Source organism: Quercus lobata, chromosome 3 (genome assembly GCF_001633185.2).
Source record: "Quercus lobata isolate SW786 chromosome 3, ValleyOak3.0 Primary Assembly, whole genome shotgun sequence".
Lineage (NCBI taxonomy): Eukaryota > Viridiplantae > Streptophyta > Magnoliopsida > Fagales > Fagaceae > Quercus > Quercus lobata.
Window position 1 is genome coordinate 23,582,708 of NC_044906.1, and position 11,893 is coordinate 23,594,600.

Here is an 11,893-nt window from a genome sequence, read left to right on the forward strand (position 1 = left end):
AATATATATATATATATATATATATAGAGAGAGAGAGAGAGAGAGAGAGAGAGAGAGAGAGAGAAGAGTTTTACACATTTGAATATGTTTCTCAATGTGCATACCAACTATTTGGTTAATTGCCTAAGACAAGGCATAGCCTTAATAGATTGTAGTAAAATTCTTGAAATTATTTGTATCCATATTTGAATATTAAAATCACATCATTGTATGAACATACAACCATTAGTGGAGACAGGAGGCCACCCCTGACTTTGTAAAAGTCTTATTTATGGCATTACAAAAACAAGAAAGATAAAGTTTAGTTACAAAAGTAATTGTAGCTAAATGCTACAACTTTCTTTAAAAAATTAATCTTACTCAATATTTTGAAAATTTAACCGTTGGATTGCATGTTCTTTACGCTCTTAATACACATATCAAATTTTATACCAATCGGATATTATTTACTATATGATATATAAGCTTATGTTTTATGCATAATTTTAAACTACAAAATTTGCAGTTTAAACAATTTATTGATAACATAACTATTATTTTTTAATTTTATAGAAATTTTGCAAGCATGGAGGATTTTAAAAGAAATACAATCCAATGGTAAATTTGTCAAAATTCACATTTAATAAAAAGATATTAAATAAGATTATAGTCTAATATAACAACTAATTTTGTAATTAAATTTTGTCCAAACAAAAAAGAGTAATACTAGAAATACAAACTTTTTTACAAAAAAAAAAAAACTTACAAACTGTTAATGTGGTAAGTAGTTATTGGTAAATGAAAAAGTGATGTTAATTGTGGGCCTATATAAAAAAAATAAGAAATTAGCTACATCAATAATTTGTAAAAATGTTATAATTAAAATAGTTTGTGGGTGCAGCGTTACTCAACAATAAATTATACGCAATAAACACTAAGTTATAGTTTAAGGTTACAACTAATTTTATAACTAAATTTTGTCCAATCAAGAAAGAGTAATACTAAAGATACACTTTTTTTTTTACAAAAATTTTTACAACTGTTAATGTGGTGAATAATTATTAGTAAATGAAAAAAGTGATGTTAATAGTGAGTTTAAATAAATACCAATAATAAGTTGGTCATACCAACAATTTGTAAAAATGTTATAAAATAATTTGTTATTATAGCATTACTAAAAAAAAAAATCCTTAATAAACGCTAAGTTATACATACTCCCGGAAATTTTGAGAATGTAAAATATATTATTTTTTTTTTTTTATTATTATTATTACAGATCGTTGACAACGATACTCAAACCTATATAAATTAGACGAAGTGCACAACCTTACTAACTGAACCATCCGCAGCTGTCGTAAAATATACTATTCGTTTAGTTAGTTTTCACTCAAAATTATTTATTTGTCCCTTAAAATTCATCTGGGCTCAAATTTCAAATTGATTTAGAAAAAACCCAAATAAAAAAAAATATCTGGCCCATATCTATCCAAACACAAACCACGAAACAACTTTTTAGTAAATTCCAAAATCAGCCATTTAGAAATTAAAGAAAAAAAACAGTAAAATAACTTCGTTTCAAGGACTCCTCTGCCATGTAAATCAGAAGTATTCCTAATAAAGAGAAAATCCTTACACGGTGGTCACCATTTTGACTTTTTAGTTCCAGCCCACCTCCGTTTAAATCAGAAATAGCAGTTTGGTCTGTCTCTCTCGCTCTCTCTCTTTTTTGCTAAGCTATCTCTCTCTCTCTCGCTCTCATCAATCAACTCTCTGGCTTTGTTTGTATATAAAACCGTGTGTGCATATGTGAAAGTGTGAAATTCCACAAAAGACTTTGATAACTGTTTGGTTTGTGCTTTACAGCTTGCTCGCACTTAAATGCTTTGATGATATTAATTTTTCTATTATTTTATTTTATGTGTAAGTGTTTTGTTAACCAAGTTGTGTTACCTGTGTATATGTTTTGTAACCATTTATGTTTTAGTTTTACAGCTGAATCTCTTCATGTTCTATTACTTTATTTTATATTAGGTTTTGATAATTGCAATATGTGTAACTATTATATTGAGGTATTGAGAGATAAAGATGAATTCAATTTACTTGTTTAATTTCGTTTGATTGCATACACTTCACTGTTAACACTTTCTTTTGTAATAACTAAGAATTGCTATATAAGTAATTTATAAATTTTAATAGTTTATATTTCAAAATATGAGTAATTAAAGTGGAAAATATTCACACTTGATGAATATTAATAAAGAAAAAGTACTCTTAATCCTTTATCACAAATGTTAAAACTTTTTGAACCCCTAAAAATGCTCAAAGATTTAAACCTTAAAACTTGGTTAGAGATTAGGACATGAATATATATGTACACACACAAGAATTTTGTTATATTTAGTTTGGCCCCCTAGAAAAATTTATTGGCTCCTCCACTGATACAAGCACAACAATTATTATGACACAAAGAAGACTATCTCCCAACTAAAGACTAATGAATCTTTTTGTTAATTTTTATTTAATTATCGCCTCAAATTTGTTTTGTTATTCAATTCAATTCTATTCCAGACTAATCACTCAACATATATTGAGAGGTTTTTTAATTTGATCCAAACGAACAATATTCTAATTTGCATAACTCATCCTAATGTAGTACAATAAAAATAAATAAATAAAGTGTGGAATACACTTGAGCATGATCACACCAACAATTGTCCCAAGGTAATCTTGCCAAACATCTCTGACAGAGGAGATCTTTTGATAGATAGCTCCCGGGAAATTTGCTGCATGGTTGGACGAGATTGAGGATTAGTTTCCAGGCATGCAAATGCAAGCTTTGCAATAGACACCACCATCCTTGCGACTTGATTTCTAGGAGGTTTGAGTCGTTGATCCAACACATCCTTCAATAGTGTACCATGGGCAGTTGAAGTTGTTGCTGATGATGAAGATGATGATGAGAGAAGTGAGATGAGAGCTCCTGGATGCTTTCCCATGATCACTTCCAATGTCACCACTCCAAAGCTATAAACATCGCATTTCTCATTCACTTCCATCGTATATGCAAGTTCTGCAAAACCAAAGAAATCAGCTCATCCATTTCGAGTATGGTTAGAAGGTAACCTCTAGTTGCTATATATCTTATTGTTGGATTGCATCCCTTTAAATTCTTCATTTACTATGACGGTGGATAAGTTGAAAATAAAAAATTTATCTCATCAACAGTTTTCCTCATCTTTTGAACTAAAGTGGTGGTACCTATATTCCTGCACCATGCAAATCTAGGGAACAAAGCACCTATATTTAAACCCAACCATGGTCTTCTTTTTGCCAAAATAATTGTGATGTTGCTTTACATTTTTATTTTTTTTAAAAGGATATGAGATTATTTCAATACCTATGGCTTTATCTCTGAACTTTTAATAAAGTTCATTGATCTTTTATCTCAATCATGTACGTGGCTTTATCTTTGAACTTTTTATAAATTCATAGGTTCTTTTACATTAATTTAATGATAAGCTCGCTATACCTCCAAAAACAATGATCAGCAGTAAAACAAATGAAATGCACATGGGCTGCTCGGAGATCAGCCATGCCAATAGAAAATAACTACTTGGAGCAGCATATCCAAACGTGCCGGCAAATAAAGACCAATTGGATGAGTCAGGCTTCAAAACTTTAGTTGTGCCAAAATCTGATATGTGAGCATTGTGTTCTGAGTCCAACAAGATGTTCTTGCATGATATGTCTCGATGAACTATTGGAGGTGAGCAGTCGTGGTGCATATAGGACAAACCTTCGGCCACACCTTTAACAATGTTTATCCTCTTAATCCATCCAAATTTTGTTGCCTCTTCCTTGTTGCTAAGTTTCTTTCCCAAGCTTCCCCCTTCCAAGAACTCATAAACCAAAAATGAGTGTCGCGAATGTGAACAAAACCCATAAAGCCTTACAATGTTGCAATGTCGAATTTCTGTCAATGCACGAATCTCATTCTCAAAACTATCTAGATTGGCGATTCCGTCATCCTCTAATGGGTGAAGTTTCTTCACTGCAATTACCTGACCTGTTGGCAGTTCAGCTTTATAAACACTTCCATACCCTCCTACTCCAATACAATATTTGGGGTCAAATTCTTTTGTTGCATCAATGATGTTTTCATACACCATTTTCCCATCATAGCTCCAAATGGTGAACATATTATCATTCCGTGCTTCTCTTGGACTGTTCTGATTGTTCCTCACCCTTCGGCAGTTGAGAAGAACATAAAGAAACCCAACTACACTGAAAATAAGAAGCAGGGCACCAAAAGAAGGGACTAAAATCAAAATCACAACTTTTCTACTCTCTTTGCCATTAGGGCCATTACTGATTGTCGAGGGGCAAGCATTCAAACCTGTAGCGTTTCCACACAGGTCTTTATTATTAATGAATCCGTCAATTGGAGCCTCAAGGAATGGTTTGCTGTTGGGGAGAGGGCCCTCCAACTGATTGTAAGATATATCAATATTTGTCAAACTTGACATGTCAGCAAAAGTCGATGAGATGGAACGGGAGAGCTCATTATGAGAAAGATTCAATGTTTCCAAGTTTTCCAAATTTCCAAGCTGTGGTGGTATCTCTCCCATAAGTAAATTCTGACCGAGATCAAGATTTTGAAGAGAGTATATGTTGCCAATTTCATAGGGAATACTCTCTGTAAATCTATTTTTGCTGAAATTTAAGTACTGTAACTTGGAGCATGCCTCTAACTGCCTAGGAATTGATCCAGTTAGATTGTTTGCCGCCAGATTAAGAATTCTTAAATTGGACAAATTTCCAATTTCTGGTGGTACTCTACCTAGAAGTTCATTATCAGCTAGTGTAAGGTTGTACAATAATGTTAGCCTCTCCAACTCCCTTGGAATCTCTCCAGCTATATGATTAGAGGAGAGATCAAGTAGATGTAGCTGAATCCTTCCCCCAAGCTGAGGAAGTATTACACCTGAAATTCTATTGTTGGAGATTTTCAGACTCTGTAAATTATGGCACTGACCCCACTTCGGAGAAAGTTCTCCATAGAAATTGTTATAACTCAAGTCAATGTAGTTCAAATTGGGATATACCCCAAACTGTTCTGATATATTTCCTGTTAGCAGGTTTCTTTCAAGCCTTAATCTATACAAGCTGGAGCAGTTTCTTAAGCTTATTGGGATGGGGCCTGTCAAATAATTGTCATGTGCTGTGAATAATTCAAGTGATCCACCAATGCATATATGTTGTGGAAGAGAACCGGACAACATGTTGTTACTGAACACCAAGTACTTCAAATATGTAAGATTATTCATTTCTACAGGAATGGAGCCATTCAATTTATTCATGAACAATCCTAGATGGGTGAGAAATTTGAGTTTTCCAAATTCTCGTGGGATGGGTCCGGATAATTGATTTCCCATAAGGCGCAACTTGGTGAGAATGGTTAAGTTTCCTATAGCAGAAGGAACGGATCCATAAAAGTTATTGCTAAAAAGGAATAGAACAGTTAAGTTTGCCAAGTTTCCTATAGATGTAGGGATTGATCCTGTTAGATTGTTTATTGACAAATCAAGCTCGCTTAGAGATTTTAGCATTCCTATCTCTTGGGGGATTGTTCCAGAAAGTCCATTGTTATAAAGTAAAAGAGTGGATAAATTTCCCAAACTTCCTATTGAAGCAGGTACTGAACCCGTTAAATTGTTCTTAAACAAAGCTAGCTCACTGAGTGAGCTCAATATTCCTATTTCATAGGGAATGGATTCATTAATATTGTTTTCAAATAAGTAAACTATTCGTAGAGTTCTCATTAGGCCTATTTCAGATGGTATTCTTCCAAATAGTTGATTGCAAGACAAATCAAGGTAGATGAGCTTAGAAAGGTTACCTAAGAATGAAGGAATAGTTCCATATAGTGAGTTGTTGCTAAGATTAAGACCTAAGAGATTGGGGAAGAACGAGAAGCTGAAAGCATGGAGGGTACCTTTTAAACCAGAACCTGTGAGGTTTATCTGTATGACACTTCTAAACTCATTGCAAGAAATTCCACTCCAATTGCAAGGGCTGTTTCCAACCCATGAAGAAAAGAGAGACTGGTTTTGGTTGTCAATGCTTGCTTGCCACTTTAGAAGCGCCTCTACTTCTTGTCCTTCTGTTGTTGCTGTTGGAGATGAAGTTACAAAGGAAGCAGAAAATGATGCAAAGATGAGGATGATAATATATTTGAACATGACTAGTAAAGCAGCTATATAATTGGAGAGCTATTTGTGTACCAAAGATGCTATGAATTTAAGTTGTGAAAATTTATTTGTGGCCAAAACTTCAAAGGAAGAGGGATGAATTAGAGAATAGAATGAATGGCTCGAAGTATGTAGACTCATTTGTCACGGGCTCCATTTCTTAAAGGTTAGCTCAAAAGATTCCTTTTACATTGTTTTTTTTTGTTTTCTATTTTGCTTTATGTTTTTCCCATTCTTCGTCGCCTATTAACTGAGCTTGGAAAGAAAATAGCTCCATGTTTATCAGGTGAACATAATATTGAAAACAAATATACCATCTTCTTGATTTAAATCACCCCACGGAAACTTTTTTGTGTTATATTTTTTTGTTTCAACCAATCAAGAATCAATGCACCGAGTTTCCCTTCAAAGTCAAAAGTCAAACCTGGTGGCCTATGATATCCTAGATTCAGCAGTACCTCCCTAGATGTATGAATTGGAACAACCATGAGCTTGACTTTCTATCGAAAAGGTGTATAGTTTTCCAAGGTTTCAAACATCTTAGGCCACACGTTTTCCACTTTTCCTAGGTTAGGTGGGTTTTCAATTATCATTTTGCGAACCAAACTAAGACAAGAACATAAATATGGATCATCTTGCAAGCAGTATTTCACCAGTGCACGCATATCTTGAACATGCCAATTGAACATAATATATCATGAAATCCACGCTCAACAATGTGTCGTCAAGTGAAACAGACAGATAATTTTTATATCTTTTTTGCAATCACATTCAAGCATTGTCATAAAAACTCATATTAAATGAGGCTTACGCCAAACAAAGGATAATAATCTTAAAATATGTAGTTATGCAAGCTTTGTCTTCCACATTTATTCACAAATCACAACAAAATCAATTCCTTATTAAAAGATTCATATTTTAGGTACATCATTCCCAAAGTTCCTGATAACAAATGACAGAAAGTTTGGTTCAAGCATTTCTTCAAACAATATGAGGAGAATTGAGAAAACAAAAAATCGAAATTTCATGACCCCTTATCGAAATGACAGAGAAATTCTCTTACCACCCGCCTAGCACTTTCGTGCCTCGATCACCTCAGATTCTACAGCTTGCCAGCACTGGACATCAAAACAGAGGAGTTACCTCCTTCAATATATACAGTAAGTATAGATGATAGACCGATTGTAGTTTGCTAGCATTCCAACACCATGATTTTTTAACGCCAATTATGGCATGCAACTAGAAATGACCCTGACAACCATTATTATCATCCTATCAATGGGACGTGTATACATTAACAAATTGGTGAATTACAAAAACTTGAGTCACAATGAAATTAAGACAAAATTAACAAGATAAAATGTTGAAATTTCCCATTACGAAATAATTGAAATTGGGTTTGAGGTTCTTTGCAGGTACTGTGGACAACATGTGGAACCCATTATAATGATGATTATTTTCAAGATCCTCTCAGTATCAATCCAAGTAGATTTGAAGAGCCCATACCACCGTATGTTTTTCTTCCCTTCAGAGGAGGCCCAAGAACCGTAACTTGCCAAATTGAATATACTCCGTTTATATTAACAAGCATGGTTATTGGAAGATCAAAACTTTCATAAAATTTAAGTTGGGCTGCTTCTAATCAATTCAACAAGCAGCGATGCCAAGTCTATAATCTGAAAAGTATGCTATTGAATATTACGTTTTCCGTCCATTAATGATGAAATTAAAAAATTACATAAGCACAAAGAAAAAATGTTCACACCAACATGGCAATTTACGTAGACAAGATTAATCAATACCTATTGATGATGCAAAAAATTGTCAGTTGAAGTTCTTATCAATACAGATAGAAGAAGGTGAAGGATTTGATGATTAAGTTAGAATGGAATTCAATTGAAGTATATTGCAAAAGAATTCAACTTGGGAATAGGTTTTGGGATAAGAATTCGGGCCTGTTTGTTATTGTTGTTTAAACAACAATTTTTAGTGTTTAAACAACATTAAACGCATTTTTACACACTTTTTCACTCACACGTATTTCCAAAAAATATAAACAACGTTATTAGAAATCTCTTACCAAATGAACTCGAATTATCTACCTCTCTCCCTTTAGTTTGTGTGGGTTTTGTAGTCCTTGTCTTCATTGTCTGAATAAATATTTGCATTTATGGGTTATGGAGCCGTTGATATTAATGGTTGGCTCTTATTGTCTACCAACGACTACTTGTCTGTTAATGCCCGTACGTTACTCCTTAGCTGTCTTGAGCGTTAAATGTCTTGTATGGCTTCATCTGCCATTGATGTCCATATGTTACGCCTTGTATTGAATAGCATTTAATTCATCCGTTTAAAGATGGACGATCTTAACAGTCATCAATAATGAATGCGGAGGCATTATAGACTTCAATGGTCTTTTGCCCATTGGTCTGTTGGTTATGCTTTTGCCTATCTAGCGCGTTAACCATTACTTATGTCATTTATGGGGAACTCATTTAATATATGTTGTAGTTGTTCATCACATGGATGATGTTGGTTTGATGGACGATGCCGTTTTTCTCTTCTTTTTCTATATGATGGACGAGGCTGATTTTCTCCTCTTTAGTTGCCCCTTTATTCCTGCCATCGTATTTATGGACACAGTTGGAATATGAAAGGGAACGTCACTTTGACTTACGGACGCAGTTGGAATATGAAAGGTAACGTTGCTTTGACTTCTGTACTCGTTGCATGTATTATGATGGATGTTTTCGGTCTCGTCATGACACATATTAGTTTGTGATTATTTGGACGTGTTGGAGCCATTTCTTGGGTTTCTCGCACATTTTTTTTTATTCATCTTGTATGGATAAAGATAGTTTGTATCATGTATCAATGATACTTTCTTAATGATTCGTTGTGTATGAACAACGATAGTTTGTATCGTGTATCAACGATACTTTTTTAATGATTCATTGTGTATTGACAATGATAGTTTGTATCGTGTATCGACAATATTTTTTTAATGATTCATCGTGTATGGACAATGATAGTTTGTATCATGTATCAACGGTACTTTTTTAATGATTTATCGTGTATTAATGATGAAAATTTGTGTTGTGTCTTAACGATTCATCGTGTATTGTCAATGATAATTTGTGTTGTGTATTAATGATTCATCGAGTATTAATGATGATAATTTGTATCGTGTATAAATGATTCGTTGTGTATTATCGATAACAATTTGTATCATATATTAAAGATTCGTCGTGTATTAATGATGATAATTTGTATCGTGTATTAACAATGAAAATTTGTATTGTATATTAACAAAGATGTATCATGTATCAATGATATAATTTGTATCATGTATTAATGATGTATTGTGTATTAACGAGAATGTATCATGTATCAATGATATAATTTGTATCATGTATTAATGATACAAATTAATAAGATAGAAAGAAAAATATTGCTAATGTGGAAAAATATGGGAGTTCCAAATCCTACCTGACAAGCTCTAAAAATAAAAAAAATAAAAAAATAGTTAGAGATTTCGATTTTATAATATATATATATATAGATTATGGTGAGAGGACTTCAATTTATTTATTTATTTATTTTAATTTTTTTTTTTTTAATCCAGGTAGCTGTTAACAGCCATGGGCTTGACTCAAGTCAATAAAGCATGGGCCCTATAGTGACTATCTTGCTTCGCGCCCTGCACGCGTCAAATAGGCTTGGGCTTATATGGAATCTTCACTGCATATAATTTTCATCCGGTAATAATGTCATATTCATCACATAACAATATAACATAAACCGATCCTAACCCAGAATTTTACCACCTAAATACCCCAACCTGGATAGCATGTTCAAAATCTGTGATATATGAGAGGTGCTACGTCCACAATATTTTTACAACATTTTCACAGCTAAGATTACTTTTTTGCCTCAACAATAATAACCAGTAACAACCTGCCACTTAGGATTTGTTGTAAAAATGTTGTGAATATATCATTTCTCGTGATTATAATGCCTAGAGGCTATATGTGGATGAACTTTGACTTGATTTCTATCAATATAAATAATTGAGTAACTTTAGTTAACTTACTGGTAAATGTTTTTTTTTTTTTTTTTTTTTCTTTTGGTTGTTGAATAAGGAACTTGACCTTTAATTCTTGTTTACATGAAAAATCAATTAGTGTCATGGCATGATGATAATGGACAATCATTATGGAGCGGACGACATAAATTTGAAACACTATAATTACTTGTAAAAACAAATAATAATAATAAGTGAGTTGCTAAACTATCCACACTTTTTGAGTAAAAACTACGTTGGGGATTCATACTTAATTATGCAATTTAATTTAGTGCACACTACACACCAGTTAATTACTTCTGTTTATATTAACAATCATGGTTATTGGCAGTATCAAATCTTTAGTACAAACGGCTGATCAAGCCTTCATAGAATTTTGGTTGTGCTACTTCTAATAACCAATTCAAGAAACAGCAATGACATGTCTGTAATCTGAAAAGTATACTTTAGATTATAGAGTAAATTAAATTAAATTACTCCAAGTAATAGTAAAATAAAAAATCACCGAAGCACAAAGAAAAAGAATCACACACGAACATGCTAAATTTTTGTGATAAAAACCTTCCAGTATAGGGGAAAAAAACTTCAAGTCAATCTTGATCAATCTCTATAATAAATTACAAATTAGATCTCTCAATTTTATTCCTATAAATTGAATTTATAATAAATTATAAAAATACAAGAAGAACTCTCTAGGAATTAATACAATTTCATCGCAACAAAAAATGGAATCCTGTGAAATCAATAACGCAGTAGCAGATTTGCTCTGAACTCTATGCGGTAGTAAGCCTCCAATTTATCATTATTTTGTATGTTTGGACATGGGAAATTTTTCTCTCTCTTACTACACATTAGTGCGAAGATTGCAATGCTCTGTCTTGCCGCACTGGACTATCTTGCGGTTTGCACTGCTCTCATATAACACCACACACACACTGCAACTTTATATATAAAGAATAAAGTTGCCGCCCCATTGCTATTCGATTTTTAATAGAATAGGATTGCCTTTGGTGAGGGCTGATACAGCCTTCAAATATGCAAGTTTATTAGACAGCCAGGAGTTTCTGTGATTGGATCTTTAATTAGATGCCGTGCACCTCAAAAATCTCCCAACCCATCGAGGATGAAGATTTAATCGTAGGAGTTATAACAAGTTATAATTTCAAGTGAACAATATTTCTCTATGCTATAACATATACTGAAATCTTAACACTATAAGTCAGAATTCTATAATGCTTACAAACAATACTACAAATCATACACCCCGAAAAAATACACTCAAGGATTACACTTATTTGAGCTCAATAATTTATGGGGAAAAAAAACTTTTCAATAATTTAAGATCTAAAGACAAACTATTGGTAAAGTTTAAGAACTAAAATAGTATTTTACCTTCTTTTTTTATTTATTTTTTATTTTTTTATTTTAGTTCTCCTCATCATATATTGATGTTGGCAAAACTAGGAAGCGCATCACCAACCAAATAAATCTCGCTGCTATTGGAACAATTAGATCCTTCATCCTTGAATAAAGAAAATTGAAAAAATTAAGAAAAAGAGAAGAGGTGAATGCTATCAAA

The 11,893-nt window shown here is 32.8% G+C and overlaps 1 protein-coding gene across 1 annotated transcript; it reads right to left on the bottom strand.

Annotated features, from left to right (window-relative positions):
* Positions 1-2,574: 2,574 nt before the first annotated feature.
* Positions 2,575-6,449, bottom strand: LOC115982990 (MDIS1-interacting receptor like kinase 2-like). Its single transcript, XM_031105761.1, has 2 exons — positions 3,593-6,449; positions 2,575-3,049 (listed from the first exon to the last, which is right to left on the bottom strand). The coding sequence occupies exons 1-2, from the start codon at positions 6,219-6,221 to the stop codon at positions 2,679-2,681; spliced, it is 3,000 nt and encodes a 999-aa protein (XP_030961621.1). The 5' UTR covers positions 6,222-6,449; the 3' UTR covers positions 2,575-2,678.
* Positions 6,450-11,893: the final 5,444 nt, after the last annotated feature.